Source organism: Malus sylvestris, chromosome 13 (assembly GCF_916048215.2).
Source record: "Malus sylvestris chromosome 13, drMalSylv7.2, whole genome shotgun sequence".
NCBI lineage: Eukaryota > Viridiplantae > Streptophyta > Magnoliopsida > Rosales > Rosaceae > Malus > Malus sylvestris.
In genome coordinates, this window is record NC_062272.1 from 11,762,245 (window position 1) to 11,782,559 (window position 20,315).

The window sequence follows — 20,315 nt, forward strand, 5'->3', positions numbered from 1 at the left end:
CTCTGCCCGAGGATCCTCTACCAGGCACTTCTTGGCCGCACAACCTGATCACCTAACCGGATTTTACCCATGAAGATACCAGAAAACCAGCTGAGACGTCATTGCACCTGGAAGGAGTCGTACGTAGTACATCAGGATTGAATTGAATTTGTTGTAAACTTCACCAATTTGTCGAAAATGAAATAAACAATATCTTAACAATCTTGTGTCTTTCTGTCTTCTTGAATGACTGATGAATATACACTATACTTTAGCATCCCGAAACCTGCTTTACCTTGCATCCTCCTCGATGTAACAATCCCTAACATCCCATAATGTAGGACAATACCTTTTCAAGAATTTAACATTAATGGGATGTTTCTGCCAATTCCTTTCGAGGTCTGCCAAGTAATATCCCCCTTTGTTTAATACTTGACTAACTATGAAAGGACCTTCCCACGTCGGGCTCCACTTTCCAAAGCCCCTAAGCTGAGCTCCTAGAGAAAGAACTGTCTTCCACACAAGACTTTGCTTTCACCCTTTTGTTATACGCTCGGGCAACAGCTCTCTTTCCTTCCTGAATCTGGTTCAGAGCTTCAATTCGGGCTACATCTAAGTCTTTAATCCCTTGACACATGGCTTCGTTGTATTCTTCGCTGTGTAACCCAAACTGATTTTGAATTCTGACAGAACTCACATTGATCTCCATGGGAAGCACTGCATCTTGCCTAAAGGTTAGAGCATAAGGAGTTGTCCTTGTACCTGCCCTCTTAGAAGTTCTGTATGCCCACAAAGTATTCCCCAGCTTTTCATGCCATTTTTCCGAACTATCAATCACCATTCTTTTGATAATGTTTACCAAAATCTTGTTGCTGGATTCTGCCTGGCCATTTGACTGCGGGTAATAAGGACTGGACCAGATCATCTTTATTTTGTATTTGCTTGCAAATTCTTCAACTTCTTTTGAAATAAAAGATAGCCTTCGATCCGTCACTATGGTTTCAGGCACCCCAAATCTATGCAGAATCTTGGTCTCAATAAATTTTTTTACCGCAGCTGAGGTTATGGTTTTCACCGCCGAGGCCTCCACCCATTTGGTAAAGTAATCCATTGCTACAATGATAAAAGTGTGCCCCTTGCTAGAAGCCGGGTAAATCTGCTCGATGAAGTCCATTGCCCATCATCTGAAGGGCCAGGGCTTGACTACTGGATTTAAAGGCACAGAGGGTACATGTTGGAGAGGATCGTGCCTTTGACATTCCTCACACCCTCGGGCATAGGACTTGCAATCTTTTTCCATGTCGGGCCAAAAATAACCATATCGCCTAAGTAATCACCTCATCTTTGTCCCCGCCTGATATGCTCTACATATTCCTTCATGTACTTCGGCCATCATTCTCATGGACTCCTCTTGGCCTAAGCATTTCAATAATAACCCGTCTGGAGTCTTCCTTAGTAGGTCTTTCGCCCATAAGACATACTTAGTTGCTTGCTGTCTATTCTTCTTGCTGATGGGTGAAGAGAGATCTTTCAAATGATGGATGATGGGCGATCTCCAATCTTCTATCTCAGCTTCCTGAACCATTACATCCAGGCTAAATCCCCTTTTCCAGGATAGAAGGAAGATTTCTCCTTTGAATCTCGACATCCAACCCATATCTTCTTTCCTGTATTGGCATGCCTGAGGCCAATTGCGCCATCTCATTAGCTGCTAGGTTGGCTCCCCTGGGAACATGACTCACCGATATATCAGAATCCTAATAACTCAACAATTGTGTGGCCGCCAAATAGTATCTGGCCATAATGATATGTCTGCACTTGAACTCCCCATTTAGCTGGTTTATTACCAATTCTGAATCACCAAACACCTCAACTTCCATTGCCCCTAGATCCATCAAGATTTCCAAACCAATTATTAAGGCCTCATACTCTGCCCGATTGTTGGTATTCCCTTGATAATCCAAGAGAAATGAGTAATAATGATAAATCCCTTGAGGGTTGATAATCACAATCCCAGCTCCTGAAGCCATCTGAGTATAAGAACCATCAAAATACAGCTTCCAAGGAGTAATCCATAAATCAGCCACTCTTCTTATCTCCTGCTGGATCCACTCCTCTTTGCCCGAGATCCCTTTGCCTGGCGGGATCCAAACATTAGTAACTTCCAGGGTTCCCGGTATATTGATTATCTCATCTCGAGATTATTGATGTTACGCCAAGAAGTCAGCAATTGCTTGGCCTTTTACTGCCCTTTGGGGGACATACTGGAAGTTAAATTCTGATAATGCTAGAATCCACTTCCCAATCCTTCCTGTTAACATTGGCTTTGACAACATGTACTTTATCACATCTTGTTTCTACCTTGGTCAGAATTCTACTGAAGTAGTACACTGCCTGCTCTTTCCCGCCTTCATTATTCTGAGCCAGCAAACTCCCAATTGATTTATCTGAAGCGGAGATATATAACTTTAAGGGTTTTCCCCTCTGAGGTGGTACCAATACTGGCGGGGAAGTCAAATAAGCTTTGATACTATCGAAAGCCTCTTGGTGCGGTGGTTCCCACTCGAAATTCTCCTTATCCTTCAGTCTTAACAAAGGAGTCAGCGGCTGGATCTTGCCCGCTAGATTGGCAATGAATCTTCTTAAGAAATTAATTTTGCCCAGCAGCCTCTGAAGTTGCACTTTGTTGGTGGGTGAAGGTGACTCCATTATTACCCGAGCTTTATTTTTGTCCACTTCTACCCCTCTTTGATGAACCAGGAATCCCAAGAAATTGCCCGCTTTCACTCCAAACGCACACTTTTTTGGATTCATCTTCAATTTGTGGATCCTCATTCTTGTTAATGCCTGCCTGAGGTCTATCAGATATTGTTCTTCCGTCTTGGATTTCACCACGATGTCATCAATATACACCTCCATATTATGGCCAATCAGATCATGAAAGATGGCATTCATCGCCATTTGGTAGGTTGCACCAGCATTCTTGAGCCCGAAGGGCATGACCGGATATTCATATGCCCCCACATGCCCAGGACACCTAAAAGTTGTCTTATGTATATCCTCCGGGGCCATCTTTATCTGATTATACCCGGCATTTCCATCCATAAAAGATAAGACTTTGTGTTTTGCTACTGCATCTATGGATAGATCTGCCATGGGCATGGAATACTCATCTTTAGGTGTAGCACCATTAATATTCCTGTAGTCAACACAACATCGTACCGCTTTTGTTACGACTTTTAAAACGGGTACAATGTTGGCTAACCACTCCACATATTTGGCTGACCTGATAAATCCGGCTTTTATGAGCCTCTCAATCTCTTCTTTAACCTTCTCTTCTATCTCATTCGACATCCTTCGTGGTGCTTGCTTAACCGGCTTATATCCTTCCTTGATGGGCATTCTGTGTTCCACCAAGGTTGCATCTAAACTCAGCATCTCAGTGTAATGCCAAGCAAAACAATCTCTGAATTCTTGCAAGAGACAGATAATTTGTGCCCGATCCTCACCAGGCGTGCCAAAACTATGTTTGTGGCGGGAATTTCCGTGAGGAATGCTTCCTGGCCGACGAGCACACAGCTCCCCAAGAGGTTGGCGCCGGTTGATGCTTTCTGTCGAGCTTCTGCTTTACTGGCGGGCTTGTCGGGCAAAGCCTGTCGGGCAAGGCTTGTCGGGCAAGGCTGAAAGAGAAGGACAGAGTTAACTTTGAAAGGTGCCTTTGTGAGGCCTTAGGTGTAGGCCTTGAGGCTCACGATCAAGATTAACTTTGAATTGCTCAGGCGTGCCACTACCATCTTCAGCATGGCAGATGTAGAACGGATGTTTGAGTTTTAATTATATATATTCGAGAGACTATGCTAGTTATTGACAGGTGCCTTTGTGGGGCATTAGGTATAGGCCTTGAGGCTTCCCATAAATAACTAACTTAGTAATCAAACACATAAGGTTCCTTTTGTTGGTTATATAGGTCTTATAACCATCATACTTCTGATTACCTGAGCTCAAAGAGCAGAATGAATCTAAATAGGTGCCTTTGTGGGGCCTTGAATAGGCCTTGAGGCTTCCTATCAGAACACCTTCTGTACTCAATGTTCTTGCCCGAGAAATAGGATGAATCCAAATAGGTGCCTTTGTGGGGCCTTGAATAGGCCTTGAGGCTTCCCATCAGAATTTATCCCGTACTCGAACGTTCTTGCCCAAGAAATAGGATGAATCCAAATAGGTGCCTTTGTGGGGCCTTGAATAGGCCTTGAGGCTTCTCACCAGAATTCATCCTGTACTCAAACGTTATATGGTCATCATAATATAATAGAAATAAAACTAAGTGGTAGGTCGATTACTTGCGCCCCAAGTAACTCCGGACTTCTTGTTTATCAAAGCTTGTCGTGGATGGGTTAAGTCCACATCAGGTTCCTTTTTATGCCTTGAGGCCAAGGACTTTTTAGGGTGATTAAATCTTATATGCCCGAGAGCTTAGAGCTTAGATCTGGTTTGAACTGTGAAGACATATTCAAATCGGATTCAAGCGCTGAGATAGTCTTTTAATAACTATAGTACTAGAAATAATTTGGATACAACTTGAAGTATACAACATATTGCTAGGCTAATGAATGAAAAGACAAAAACAAAGAAGGTCGGGGAAGGCTGATCGTCTTGCAACTTCCTATCTTTGTGGGTTAACAGAAGGTTTGAAAGCTTAGAAAAAGGGGTTGGGAGGTGAGTTTGCAGAAAGAAAATCGATACTACAGCAGTCGTTGAGCAGGGTAGCAGAGCTATTACAAAGGGTTTGTCCCGAAAGGGATGAAGGCTTGGGCTTACTACAGCTTCGTTTTGAAGGCAAATCTAGCTTTGAGCAGAGTTTATGCTTTTGTTTGTTTGTTTTGAGTGTCCTTGATTCTGACTTCTCTTTCTCCTTTTATAGCCACCTTGGCTTGTCCTCCTGTAGCAATAATCTTGCTCGAATGTAGTTTGAAGGATAGTGACTCATCAGCTATTTACTTGTACTGCCATCATAAAGTACTTTTGGGCTGATTAGCCGGCTGATCTATACCACTTGGCCCTTGGGTAGGTGAGCAAGTGGTGCAAATGAGCTGCACCTAGTCGGGAAAGGCCCTTTCTACTTTCTAGGTCTGGGCTGAGCTTCGGGCTTTTCCTTTTCTTTTTTGGCCAACTCCCTTCTAAGCCCAAAGTTTAAGTTTCAACCCAAACAATAAGAGCAAGAAGATCATTTTCCTGTAGCAAAGAGAGACAAAAGTACGGGCAATGAAGAAATGGGAGGGCAGCTTGGGAAGTGGGAAGTTCACTGTTAGTGGACAATAACCCCTCTCACATAATGAACAATGAGGAACTGAACTTTAGTGTATATAGATATCTACTAGACCAAAGTATTTTTCCGTTTTGAACATTAAATTTACAATTTTACCCCTGCTCTCCCCGTGTTGGTCATCGTGTAAAAGGACGGGATGGATCGCACTCTTCTTTCTGCTTTTCTGGAGTATTTTATAGGTAAAGGTACTGAAGACACTGTTTAAGATTGTTTTATTGGAGGAAAGTAACAACCAGTGGAATTTTAGCAGACCAATTCTGAGCTTGATACTTATTTATGAGCAGGACACAAGTTTCGGGAAAGAAGCAGAAAAGCAGGAGGAAAAGGACCAGAAAAGCAGCAGAAAAAGGAGCAGAAAATGAGGAAAGGTGCCAGCCCATCATGGAGAAGCCGAAGGAAAAAGCATAAAAAAAAAAAAAAAAAAAAAGAGAAAGAAAGGAGAGACATACGAAGGAGAGAGAGGGAGCCCAAAAAGATAGCAGAAAAGGAGAGAGAGCCGTGTGTGGTGAAAAGAGAGTGAGTACGAAGGAGAGAGAGGAGGGGCGAAAGAGGGCGAGACAGACGGAAGAAAGCACAGCAAAGGAGTCTGAGGGTTTTTTAAACTTAATTTTAATGTTTCTTATTATGAATTCAGTGACAATTTCATCTTTGTTTCGGAAAATTTGCGTATGAATTTCGTTTATGTAATTTTGGGTGTTCTGTTTATATCGTTAGATTCGTCGTCCGAGTGTATGATTTGCTTCTGTTTTTTTTGTTTCAGGAGACGTTGCTCTACGTTTCTTTGGGCTTTTGTGTGCAGCTTTCGAAGCCCTTTGTGCTAAAGGTAAACAATTTTAGTTTTTTCCTTTGAGGCTTGCTTACTAGGACAAACAAAAAACGTTTTCATAAATGGATGCAGATGGTATTGAGAGTTTTGGCTATTCCCTCAGTACGTGTAGGTATTTATTCACGACGGGTTAAGTAGTTTTGGAATTCTCTTTTGCTTCATATAGAAACCTTCTTTTGGGTGAGTTTTGCATGTTTCTGACGGCGAGGGTTTTGATTTTGCATATTTTTTTGTGGATATCTGATGTGTTTTGGTTTTGGATTTGAATGGGATTTGCCCAGCTGCTATTTCAAAGCTGGAGGAGCCATTGTTCTCCTTTCGTAAAAGTTTACATGCACACTTTCACTGGAAAACCTCAAGTATGTATTATGTTGTTATACTATTCTCTCCAACTCTGCTTTTCGTTGTCCGTATGTTCGAATATGACAGAACAGAAATGAATGTCCAAGCTGAAGGGGGGTCAGGCACACGGAACTGACCCAAATATTCTGTAATATTTAGGAAGTGGAAGAAATAAATATTTGAGGTCTGAGATATACTTGTATGAAAAAAGTTGATTTTTTAAAATTCTTCGTTTGTGGTTTTTTAATTTTTTAACTTTTTATGCAGGAAAAGGAAGAACCCAGAAAATATATGTTCACCGAAGGACATGATAGGAGTGGCCTTTCTTGGGTTAGAGGAAATTGTGAAGAAAAATCATTATCCTCTTTCCTTTTTGAATTAAAATAAATAAATTAGGCTTTAATTTTTGAGCAAGTGCGTTGGACATAATCATTACTTTCTATTACAATTATTAAAATTAATTCAATTAACTAAAGTTGATTTGAATGTGATGATGATGGAGATATTTGCATAGGCGATGGAATCTCGCTGACAACTTCCGATAGAATCCTGCCTTTGAAAAAGCCACAAAATATGGGCTAGACATCATGATATGCCTCAATTTTCCTTTTTCTCCTGCTTTACTGACGTGGAAGAAAATTCAGAAGAGGGAAAAAAATCATCACCGATTGGTACAAAGATAGATTATCTTGCTTACAACAACAACAAAGCTTTTTCCCATTAAGTGGGGTTGGCTATATGAATCCTAGAACGTCATTGCGTTCGGTTTTGATAGATCATCTTGCTTAAAAAAAAAAAAAAACTAATGAAAAATATTTAAAAACTTTATATTTTAATGATAAAGATAAAATAAATGATAAGACGGATAGTATCATGATTGATTTTTTTAATGTAAAAATATGATTTTTTTGTTAAAGTGAACAATATCTGAAGTTTTTTGTTAAAATTCCCTTAAAAAAGACTAGGTAAATATCATCCATCTTTATTTTTTCTTTCGGTGTAATTTATTCAAAAATAAATTTGCCACATTAATCTAAATGTTTAGTTTTCATTTTCCTTTGCCTAGATTGCTTTCCTAGTGGTGAAAATTACTTGACCAAAACTTCAGTTGTTCCAGCCATCAAATTTACAGTCCTTTGTCAATATATGTATCAAACAATCTCTCTAACATTTTTGGCCATGTAAATAACTCTTTCTAATCTATGTAAATAATTCTGTCTAACCTAAGGAGCATAATATTTTTTGCATGTAAATAGTCCAGCACTTTACAATCTTTAGTATCTAAGTGCTTTGGTGCACAATGGATGACTAATAGTTTTTGTATGTAGATTACCAAACATTCTGCAATTTTTTACCTTATAGATTGCATAAACTAAACATTTTTTGTATTAAAATTTTCGATCCTTTTGATTGTCAATAATTTTAATGATGTTACACTGTTTTTACATGTTTCGAGCCCAGCGTTTGGTTCAATTGTTAATTCCGTAGCAACATGCGGACATGTTTTCTAGTTAAGACATAAAAGTTCTTCTTTGCTTTTTTGTAATGTAACAAATATCTTAATGACTCAAGACATGCAAACTATTTAGGTATAGAACAGAAGGAACCATGTTTCTTTTCTTTTGGTAAATAAGGACCCATCTTCTAGTGAAATTTTGAACATACTAAGGTGCTCTTTTATTGGGAGAGTACATCCTCTCATAAACATTTGTTAGGTTATCAGAGAAAGTTTTGAATTCAAATCTCATGAATGATAATAACTGTTTTTTAGATTGAATATATCTAGTTGTACGTCGATCATGTACTGGTAACGCCATCAAATTCATGATCATGTGTGAAAAATTATTAAACTCAAGTTTCTTGGGTCCTAGTTTATATGTAAAATCCCATATATCCTGTTATGCTGGAATTTATAAGCCTAATGTTAAGGTAAACATTTCAGATCCGGAAAAATTACCGAAGAGAAGAAGACTCTGATGAAAATTTCAAGAAGAACAAGGCATTCATCGTATAGAAATAGATCACAAATGTCTTTCAAGATTTTCACGTTATTAACCACAAATTGAACAAATCGAAAGGCAGAAAAATATGAATGGACAGATCAATTGCACAAAAATTGAAAGAATGAAACATAACCTCAATTCGAGAGGCTAACGCCAAATGCATGCAAATCTAGCTAGCTAGAGTTTACGTGCAAGTCTCAAGTTTGAGATATATTCCTTTACATTCTCTCAAACTACGTATACACAAGCGCATGATATTTGTTCTTGAACCAACGTACCCCATTCTTTAAAGCAGTCTTGAATTTGGTTTCAACGACGTAGGACTTGTACTTGGCCACCCGACGTTTTCTCTTGAGCTCTAATTGGCTAGAGTTGTAGATCGAAGATGCTTTACGTGAATACCTTTGATTTTCCCAAGGATAACCTTCGTGGTCACGGTCACCATCAGGCATATACGTTGATTGATAAGTTGATTGCATCTTGTCCATCTCTCTCATCTTTCTTGCTTGCCAATCAAGGTTGACGAGCAAAAAGAGAGAGAGAGGTGGACGACAAAAACTTGGTTTTGATGGGAGAGCAAGGAATTCTTATAGGGGGACTTGCGTTGCTGTCATATGTCTCTCAGATGATGTTGATTAAATAAGAAGGGTTGGGAAACCATTGTCTTAATTTGTGAGGATGTGACGAGTATACAACAACAACAAAAAGAAAGAGCGAGAGGGTTTGTGAAACCGCTCAAACTTAAAGAGGATTTCTTTGCCAAATTAATGAGCATCCAGAAATCTACTCCAAGAAAAAAAAAATGAGCATCTAGAAATAGATATTGGTGAGCACCCGAAAAAATAATTCCCTTTCTCTTTCACATTTCTTTCAAACTTCTTTCTCCCATATATTTTCCAAAAAAATAAAAAACAGCTTCAGACACAATGTGTGGGCTTAGGCAAGTTTTAATTTGTTCACTAACTTGGAACCTTCCATAGATACTCTTGTAGATTTATGTACTTTGTGACTCAGTCTAAAACAGAACTCTCATTATTTACATTTGCTATAAATATTTGGGGCTCCAGAAAAATGCGAAATTTTATGGATGCGTTAAAACTGTACAAACGAAAGGCAGAATTTGACCAAGAGAAAGAGAAAAGCAAAAAACAACTCGAAAAAAAATGGGAGTAAATTGTTGAGTGTTATTTTAGGAGTATGGTTTTCTCCCCTCAAACGTCTCTCCCTTTCAGTCCCTTTCTATTTGAACGGTCATGATTAAGTCACGTCAAATGTAGATTTATTTATAGAGAGGGAGAGACAAAGAGGAAGTGAAAGAGAAGAAAAAGGGAAGAGAATGAGGTTTGGAGAGGAGAGAATCATACTCTATGCACGTTACCTTCCAATTTGTTAGGGGAGACTTGGTATTATAAGAGAAACATTTCATTGTGACCAGAACATTGGTGATACATTATATGTTTTTATATAAGTGGTGGAAAATTTTATTTTTTAAGTTATTATCTTTTTAACAACATATTTCACAATTTGTATAGTGATATATGGTGTATCATCCTGTGTTCCGATCACATTGAAAATCTCTCTTATTAGAGGAACACCGTTGACTTATCCAAGCACTGGGGTATGTAAATGGAAGAGCTAGCTTTTTCTTGAGCTATTAAATCAATCATATATGAGTTTTGCATGCCCAGGTAATTAAAAACATGTTTAATATATGTGTAATTATTTGGATAAAAAATAATTTCTTTTCTGGGCGATGTGTGCGTTTCAGTAAAACCCTAATACTAAAAGCAAACTAAAAAACAAGATTTCTAAAGGATTGAAAGAATATATACAGGTTCCTGGACAAGCAAGGAGAAGAATGGCTCCTACATGCAACACCACCTAATCACACAAGGAACAACTTCATCCTTTCCTTCACCAGTTGACACGCATGGTAGCCCGTCCCCAGAGAAACTAACACTAACGAAAGAGGAGACACGAATGCGAACTTATACAGTGTGTGTGTGCAGATGCACATCCTTGACTAGCTGAGGTTGCAGCAGGCTGTTAGCATAGTCTGGTCGGTTTGCTGACCTTGAAAGAAGTAGGACCCCCGTTAGTAACTTCGAATGGATAGAGGACAGACACATAAATCGGCGTTGAATGTCCCTTATATTATATAAATTTCCACTTCTCCTCAAGGAGCTTTAGAGATTATCATAACATGTTACCACAATGTGAAACCCCACCCCGCCCGCCCCCCCCCCCCCCCCAAAAAAAAAAAAAAAACAATATTGGGTTATTAACGAATTATAAACAATGAGACTGACGTTGGGAAATCTCATTTTTGCTAATTTGTCTTCGGCTATATTAGTCTCATTTAGATCGTTGATTATTTAGACTCTAGCATAACCATTTAGAGTTTAAATTCTAGGTTTTATACTCTCAAAAATAGACTTTAACTTTTAAGTCTCTGATTTTGAATGATCAAACTATAAATGGAATGATTAACTCTATTAACAAGATGAAAGCTAAAGAAAATTCATGCATCTATATAACTTTACATGGCTATGAACTAACTCTCAGTCTAATAGTATCTTTTCTTACTATTGAAAAATGTCCCGAATTAGAATTCCCTCTTTCCCATTGATTAGGAAAATAAAACTTCACATGGCTAGCTAGACTTTATGATTTCTGAAGTAAGGTACTCAATATTAAGATTCTAATAATGAAGACATAAACATCTATTTCATAGCTTATGCATCGTTTAATGCATTGTAAAACAATGCTTGCCCATGTATGAGCTCGAACATGCAACTTTTTAGGGTTTTTCAGATGGCATCGGAACCATATAATTGAACATGCACGCAAGTTTTCAACCATACAAGAAATGACAGAAAAAGCTTTCTAATTAACCAGTTTAGTGAATTTTAAGACTCAAAGTCTCAAACGCAGATCAACATAATTTCCTTCATCTGTGTTGGGAACAACCTGTTCGATCTGTTTAAAGTACGGGCCGTGAGGGTTTCTGGGAGCTACAACAGACGAGACCCGAGCAGCACCAGCATGATCACCATTGATATTGCTTGTGGACCCACTAGAACAAACGAATATGGGTACACTTGCTGCTACCAGTTGATTTTGATGACGATGATCATGATTAGGAGGAGGATGACGAAGATGTTGAACATGTTCTAACATGGCCATCCTTTCAAGCTGTCTTTCTCTTTTGTGTGCGTTTTGATGACCTCCCCATGCTTGAGAGCTTTTAAACTTCCGGTCACAGTAGTGACACTCAAACTTCTTGCTCTCGATGATCATGGCGACTTGGTCACTGTCCTCTGTCACCGAAAACCCGAATAGCTTCATTTTCTGATGAAAGAATATGGTTCATGGAAATTGAAAACTAATGAAACTTATATATATTACTTGCGCCCTTAGAAACACCCAACCCATACGCAGAGCTACTAAAGCACTATTGCATGGGCCTCCCCTATTATTGCTTTTACTATTATTTGTCAGATATATACGATTCCTTTGGATAATGATTTAAATAACTGAAAGGCGAATTTGAGAGGTCTTAGTCAAAGAGGATTTGAATCACATTATTGTTAGTCCATTGCAAAGCTTAGCCTTCTTCTATTCCTCTTAGACCAACTCCAACCTTTGAAGTAAGTCATAAAATTTACCATCTATTCCCCTCCCATTTCCTTCCAACCCTTGGGCCAATTTGGGATTTTGGGTTAGAAGCTAAAATTGGGCCAAATACCGGCCGAAAAATAGGATTGGGTTAGTGAAGGAGCCCACTTGTGCAAGTGGAAGAGAGGGAGTTGGACGACAAGCGCCCAAAACCACTCGCGCCACATGAAGGACGCGTTCTAGCATTGCTCCAACATTTATCATTGCTGTTGTTTGGGTTAATATTTGAACTTTGGGCTGAAGGAAGAGAAGCCCAAAAAAGAAGCCCATAAGGCATGACTCTGCCCAAAGGCCCAGCATCAAACCTATTCGCCCAACCCAAGGCAAAATGATGATTCCACATTAAATGCAAAGGCTAGTAGCTTGAAAGAAGTAACACTTGATGGAAATCAGCATACTCTCAGCCCAAAAGCACTTTCTGGATGGCAGAGTACGTAAATTACTGATGAGCCACTACCTCTCAGTTGCTTTCGGGCAGGAACCAAGCTACAAGCAGTCAGATTAATTCGCTTATAAAAGGAGGAAGAGGGCCCAGAGATAAGGACACTCAACCAATCAAACAAACAAATACACAAACTCTGCTCAAGCCAGATTTGCATACAAAGTCGTAGTCAGCCCCCAACCTCAATCCTTTTTCAGGATCAGCCCTAACATAAGCTATCTTTTGTTTAGTTTAATAGCTCTGCTGCTCACCAGTATTATCGATTCTCTTGTGTAACTTTATTTGTCATCTATTCTCCCTTGAAACCCTCATATCCTTGTAGTGGCCAAGAAAAGAAACGACGAAAGGTCCAGCCTTGCCCAACAAGGTTCAATCTTGCCCGATTCCCTTTGTTTTGTCTTTTAGTTAATAGATCTGGTGTTGTAATGAATTCGCTAGTATGTATTCAAATCATTTTAGGTCTTTTAATGATCCAAAGTTCAGTTTACTCTTAGATCTGGTTTTAATTAAATGGTTTTACTATCTTAAGAGTGAATCCACTTAATGCCTTGATTAGACCCGAACCTCTGCCCTTTTACCTACAAGATACACAAAAGTCCTTGATCTCAAGGCATTGAAAAGAATATAATGTGGACTTAACTCATCCATGACAATCCTTTGATAATGAGAAGTTAGAGTAACTTGGGGCGCAAGTAATCGGCTTAAATCTACTCATTTTACATCTGCCATACTGAGATGGCAGTGGCACGCCTCAACACTTAAGTTAGTTTTAATTGCGAGTCTCACGGCCTATACTTAAGGCCCGACAAAGGCACCTTTCAGAATTAACTCTGTACTCTTTTTGTAGCCCGACGAACAAAGCGAGAACTCGATAGTCAACCAAAGTGCCAACTCCGTAAGGAGCTGTGTGCTCCAGCCAGGAACGTCCAAAGGCGACATTCCTGCCCGAACAGCTATAAAGGGCAGTTTCACCCACGTAGGTGTGTCCAGCAATTGTCGGCCAAGAAAAGTGAGTCAACGTCATTTTTGGATAATCAACAGTTGAAATTCAAACGGGTCGTAGGTTATCCAACGGTCCACATTTAATTTAGTTAATGTTTTTGTTTTATATTTATAATTTCATTGAATCCAACGGTTGATATCTAATATGATCAAATTCAACGGTATAAAAAAGATCTAACATCCCAAATTTAAATCCAACGGCTAAAATAATTTAAAAAAAATATTTAACTCAAAATTCACCCAAATTTAATGAATTTTCAATATTTATCGGAATCTAAATATTTTTAGGTTAAAATGTTCATAAAATTAAATTAGGATAGTTTACATAATTAAAAAAAAAATTAGCCTAAAATTATTCTTTAATAACCTCAGGCTAAAAAATTTATGCCATAAGGGTTAGAGTAGAAAAGCTATTTCTGGATTAAAACCTAAAATTTATGGACTAACAATTTTAGGTTTTACTCCAAGGGTTGGATATAATCTTAGTGTAGATAATTTTGTTTGTTTAAAAAAAATGATGAAAGCGTGTAAGATCCCACATCACCCAGGGGAGTGATCCTTATATGTATATTCTCATCCTACCTAGCATGAGGCTTTTTGGGAGCTCACTGGCTTTGGAGTTCATCGGAATTCCAAAGTTAAGCGAGTAGCACACGAAAGCAATCTCATGATGGGTGACCCACTGGGAAGTTCTCATGTGAGTTCTAAGAAACAAAACCGTGAGGGCGTAGTCGGGGCCCAAAGCGGACAATATCGTGCTATGGTGGTGGAACGGGCCCGGGATGTGGTGGATCCCAAGGCAAGATGTGGTGGACCCCAAGCCAGGATGTGACAATTTGGTATTAGAGCCAATCTCTGGCCGAAAGTGTGCCGACGAGGAAGTCGGGCCCCTTAAGGAGGGTGGATTGTAAGATCCCACATCACCAGGAGAGTGATCCTTATATGTATATTCTCATCCCTACCTAGCACGAGGCCTTTCTAGGAACTCACACGAGAACTTCCTAGTGGGTCACCTATTATGGGATTGCTCTCGCGCACTACTCGTTTAACTTTGGAGTTTCGATGAACTCCAAAGCCAGGTCACATCCCGGGCCCGTTCCACCACTGTAGCACGATATTGTCTGCTTTGGACCCCGACTACGCCCTCACGGTTTTGTTTCTGAGAACTCAGACAAGAACTTCCCAGTGGGTCACCCATCATGGGATTGCTCTCGCGCGCTACTCGCTTAACTTTGGAGTTCCGATGAACTCCAAAGCCAGTGAGCTCCCAAAAGGCCTCGTGCTAGGTAGAGATGAGAATATACATATAAGGATCACTCTCCTGGGTGATGTGGGATCTTACAATCCACCCCCTTAAGGGGCCCGACGTCCTCGTCGGCACACTTCCGGCCAGGGATACCACTACCATAAACCTTATGTTGTTATATATACATTTTCGACGGGACGTTAGTACATATAAATATTTTTGACATTTTGTTTTGTGAAAACCATTATATTATAGTATTGTACTGAAAAATAAGGAAAGTATGAGTTGGAGGCATGAGAGAGGAATCATTGCACTCCGATCGCGACGGAATGACATTTTTCCTTTTGTGCAATCGCTCTGACTTGATTTCTTCGTTATCTACACATATTTTATTCTTCTCTATCTTTGAGTTTTGTATAACAAATGATTTTAAATTTCAGGGACAAAATTTTCTTAAAGGGGTGGATTGTAAGATCCTACATCGCCTAGGAGAGTGATCCTTATATGTATATTCCCATCCCTACCTAGCACGAGACCTTTTGGGAGCTCATTGGCTTCAAGTTCCATGGGAACTCCGAAGTTAAGCGAGTAGCGCGCGAGAGCACTCCCAGGATAGGTGACTCATTGGGAAGTTCTCGTGTGAGTTCCTATAAATAAAACCGTGAGGGGGTAGTCGGGGCCCAAAACGGACAATATCGTGCTATAGTGGTGGACCCCGGGCCGGGATGTGACAATTTGGTATCAAAGCCCAACCTTGGCTGTGGTGTGCCAACGAGGACATCGGGCCCCTAAGGGGGATGGATTGTAAGATCCCACATCGCCTAGGGGAGTGATCCTTATATTTATATTCTCATCCTTACCTATCACGAGGCATTTGGGGAGTTCACTAGCTTCGGGTTCTATGGGAACTCCGAAGTTAAGTGAGTAGCGCACGAGAGCACTCCCAAGATAGCTGACCCACTGGGAAGTTCTCGTGTGAGTTCCCAGAAACAAAACCGTGAGGGCGTAGTCGGGGCCTAAAACGAACAATATCGTGCTACGGTGGTGGAGCGGGCCCGGGATGTGGTGGACCCCGGACCGGGATATGACAAAGCGTTTATAGAAAAATATTTTTGAATTCCAAAAACACTTAAATGAGTGCTTTTCAAGATTAACTTAAATTTTTACTCTATAACTAATATTAGCTTTCATCCTTTTGAAAATAAGATGTCTTTAAGCGAGAAAGTCCAAAGACATTCTTGACCTAAACGAATATAATTTTAATTAGACTTAGTTCTTGAAGGGGTGATTAATGAGACCTAAACACACTATTACGATATTAGCTTTAGATGTCGGATGATGGTGACGGTTTAATAAGCCATTATGTCGGATAAAAGATATTCGACACATCATTCAGTTAGTGTCGGATAATAATGAAATCCTGTCAGTTATATCCGACATAAATTCATGGCGGATATTTAGTGTCGGATTCAACCACCATAAAATTATTATAACCGCTAGTATTTTTGAATTCTTTTTTTTTATATATATAAATATTTTTAACAGATTTTGACGGTTTTTAAGTTAATGGTGACGGTTATAACCGACAGAAATTGACTATTTTCTTATTTTAGTTTCTGATGGTTCTTATTTTAGTATTCTGGCTGTTATAACCGACATAAATTGGCTATTTTATTATTTTTACGCCAAAAGTTTTTCAATTTGTTGTTCATTCAGATTTCTTCTTCTTGCTCATCTTCATTTTACTTATTTCTTTCTTTTCATCTTCAATCTTTTTCTTCTCTTAAGCAATTTTTTTTTAAAGAAACACAACAATCCCAACTAGCCATAAACTAGACCTTTGGTTCGGTTTGGTCTAATAATTTTCTTTCAAGCTTTGAATTTCACTGGCAAAGTCAAATTGAGCAAGCAAAACAAGTCTAAGATTTAGTTCATAACTTCTAATTCATGGTTTTGTTCAACCAAACCGATCAAACTTTTACTACAAAACATACTTGTCCGAGTAGTTATCGATATTGTCATTGATTAACAACCAGTACCAACTACCGGGTATAGAGTTCTATACTAATGGTCTTGAAGTGAAACCATTCATCATAAGATGTATTCATTTGAATTAAGTTTCTAACGTGGGACTTTACATTCTTCAACATGTCATCACTTTTGAGGCCACTCTTTAGTGTACCACATTTGTAGTCAATTCCATATTCGTAACCCTAGTTGATTTGATTTGATTTGGTTTTGTGAATTTGATTCAGGTATTTCAATTTGTTGTCCAAACTTGTGACTCTAAGGCTTTTAATTCGTGATTCGAATTTAGGTTCAATCGGTCGAGGTGTAAAACCCTGTCCCTGATTTATCATATTTTGTATTATCGAACTTATGAAATTACCAAATTATCCTTGAGTTGACATCGTTGACCGTCTCGTCGAAACACGTATTACTAATTTTTTTATAGTTTATTCTTATTGTTCTTATCACCACTAATGGATTCGAGTTTGGAGTTATAATGAAGATTTTACGTTACGAAATGTCGAACATTTTTCAGATATTTCGTGTTTCATTTTTAGTGTTCTTAGTGTACTTATCACCACATGGGGATTATTGTCCTCTTATCCTTGTCCCTATCCGGATTCCCCCTCTTTTTTTTTCTTCAGATTTTCTTATCTCTCTCTCTCCCCTTCACTTTCTCTCATTCCATTTTACTCTCCCCAAGCTCTCTATTCTTTACAAACTCTCACTCCTTTCCCCGAGCTCAATAATAACCACCACAATCCTCACCAACATGATATGGTGACCTTGAAGCCTCAGGTAAGCACCGTGGAACTTCCACAGTGATGAGGTCACTATTCATCACTTCTCCAGATGAACTCCGACGTGTTTTGTGGTTTTTCTGATGTTGGTAAGCTCTTAGAAACCTTTGGGGTGTTTTAAGGTTAGATCAAAGCTAGTTTTATATTGTATACACTTGTTAAACGTAGAAATAGCTCGGAGTGAGCTTTTCCCAGATTCCGGCGAGAAACCGTGCATTCTAAGTGATTTTCCAGCCAACTCTGGCCATGACATGTCTCGAATTTGGTACGAACTTCTTCCTCTCATCCTAAGCTTCATTTCCATAGCTTGTACATTGAAAATGGTGAAGAAATAAGCTTGAACAAAGCTTTAGAACTCCTGCCCAGTTTCTGGCTGACCCATAGCCTGAAATCGGGTTGACTCGACTCGATACCCTTAAATCGAATCCAAACCCAACTTGCTATCCAGCCCAACCCAAACCTTAAGGTTATTAAACCAAGCCTAGACCCAACCCAACAAACCCAGAACCTAGATTCGACCCTACCTAATCGGATCCTAGGTTTCAGGTCAACGCGTGGGTCCACGCATGGGTGCCTGTCATGGCCGGCACGTAAAGCACATGAGCCTCCACCTGACGTACTATGCTCCGCCGCCGTCCACGGCAACAACCACAGCGGCGCCAGTGACTTTTCCAACCAACTTTCCGACGACCAAACTCGGTGCGGCATCGCGTAAGGCTACCCAAGGTTCCCCCTTAGGTTTTTAACATCCTGAATTCGTTTATGACGTCTGTTTTATGAAATTCAACAGTTTCAGTAGAGTTTTATTAATTGGTCCCTTTATGTGCTTAGGTGCGTTTGTTAGTGGCATTTTCGCCATCCTTAGTTCGCATGGTTCTTCGATGACGGAGTATCTGTGAGTAAACCCTTTCTAAAATGCATGATTTTATTATTAGAAATGCATACATGAAAGCATGATTTTATGACTACGTTTTATGAAACGTTTATGAGGAAATCGGATTTACGCTTTATGATATTTCATGCTTTATCAAATAACTATTTACTGAGATATTTATGATATGATAGATATTGAGCTTTAATGAGATATATTTTGGAAAGATTATGTTCATGATTTTATGTGCTTACTTAGTGGTTATTCATACTATGTGCCTATGGGCGAATAATAGAATCCCCGCAAAGTGAATCCGAATGGGATCCAATTCCCTTATTCTGAGCAAGTAACTCAGCATCACGGGTCTTGCAAGTCCACTGAGGTGCTGAAGCAATTTTTGGGTGGGACATTTGTTACCTCCTCTCTCACGAATCTTGTAGATCTACTAGTGAAATTAAATTTGTTTGAATTTATTGTTGAAATGTGTTTGGCTGTGGAAGTAGAAGATTTGAAAAAAAAAAAAAAATATATATATATATATATATTTATTTATTTGATTAGAACTGTAACATAAATCAAACCGTTTGATTTTAATAACAATTTTAAATAAAATTGTACAGACTATCTTATGTATGGCAAAAAATTTTGTCGTATTCGTATAACATGTCACTTGTCAGAAAAATCTCCACCAAAACTTCTCACCACGTGGAGCCCAAACCAACATGAATAAAGCACCATTACCAATATTTGGCATGTAATATCCAAAGATTTCCATGTGTAAATATCATTCGTCCATAGGCACATAGTATGAATAACCACTAAGTAAGCACATAAAATCATAAACATAATCTTTCCAAAATATGTCTCATTGAAGCTCAATAGCTATCATATCATAAATATCTCAGTAAACAGATATATGATAAAGCATGAAATATCATCAAGCGTAAATCCGATTTACTCATAAACATTTCATAAAACGTAGTCATAAAATCATGCTTTCATGTATGCATTTCTAATAATAAAATCATGCATTTTAGAATGGGTCCACTCACAGATACTCCGTCGTCAAAGAGCCATGCGAACTAAGGATGACGGAAATGCCACTAACAAATGCACCTAAGCACATAAAGGGACTAATTAATAAAACTCTACTGAAACAGTTGAATTTCAGAAAACGGAAGTCATAAACGGATTCAGGATGTTAAAAAACCTAAAGGGGATCCTCGGGTAGCCTCACGCACTGCTGCACACCGAGTTAGGTCATCAGAAAGTTGGTTGGAAAAGTCACTGGCGCCGCTGTGGTTACTGCTGTGGACAGCGGCGGAGCATAGTACGTCCGGTGGAGGCGCGTGTGCTCCACATGCCGACCATGACAGGCACCCATGCGCGGACCCACGCGCTGACCTGAAACCTAGGATCCGATTGGGTCGGGTCGGATATGGGTTTTGGGTTTGCTGGGTTGGGTCTAGGCTTGGTTTAATGAGCCCATACTCTTTTTTAATTTAAACGTACCAATATTTGATCTAAATATATACACATGTATATGTGGAAACGTGATAAGTAATTATAAACTAGTTATAGTTAAAAACAAGATAAATGTTTAACCTGGAAAAAAAATGAGATAGGTAGCGCGATTCACACATTTTTTTTACTTCTTACACACTTTTGTTAATTTCTGTCCATGATCTTTTTCAATTAATTCGATTTGGCAACTGAAAATTAAGATGGATGTGTAAAAAGTAAAATGAATGTATGGATAACACCACACAAAAAACTAATAAGATCATGAT

General features: G+C 39.1%; 2 protein-coding genes and 1 pseudogene across 2 annotated transcripts; 1 reads left to right on the plus strand and 2 right to left on the minus strand.

Annotated features, from left to right (window-relative positions):
• Positions 1 to 463: 463 nt before the first annotated feature.
• Positions 464 to 1,153, minus strand: LOC126595244 (uncharacterized). The gene is made up of 2 exons (XM_050261607.1): positions 1,031 to 1,153; positions 464 to 874 (listed from the first exon to the last, which is right to left on the minus strand). Exons 1-2 carry the CDS (start codon positions 1,151 to 1,153, stop codon positions 464 to 466), a joined length of 534 nt encoding a protein of 177 aa, XP_050117564.1.
• A 4,333-nt stretch (positions 1,154 to 5,486) lies between these two features.
• Positions 5,487 to 6,959, plus strand: LOC126595776 (protein PXR1-like; annotated as a pseudogene).
• Positions 6,960 to 11,200: 4,241 nt separating this feature from the next.
• Positions 11,201 to 11,824, minus strand: LOC126595536 (zinc finger protein GIS2-like). The gene has a single exon (XM_050261814.1). It carries the CDS (start codon positions 11,822 to 11,824, stop codon positions 11,393 to 11,395), a length of 432 nt encoding a protein of 143 aa, XP_050117771.1. The 3' UTR covers positions 11,201 to 11,392.
• Positions 11,825 to 20,315: the final 8,491 nt, after the last annotated feature.

Bases quoted from the DNA above. Each gene is read 5' to 3' on its own strand.
- LOC126595244 (XM_050261607.1), bottom strand. From the start codon at position 1,153: ATGGACTTCATCGAGCAGATTTACCCGGCTTCTAGCAAGGGGCACACT. The intron at 875-1,030 runs GTAAAAAAATTT...TATTACCCGCAG, and splicing joins AAACCATAACCTCAGCTGCG to TCAAATGGCCAGGCAGAATC.
- LOC126595536 (XM_050261814.1), bottom strand. From the start codon at position 11,824: ATGAAGCTATTCGGGTTTTCGGTGACAGAGGACAGTGACCAAGTCGCC.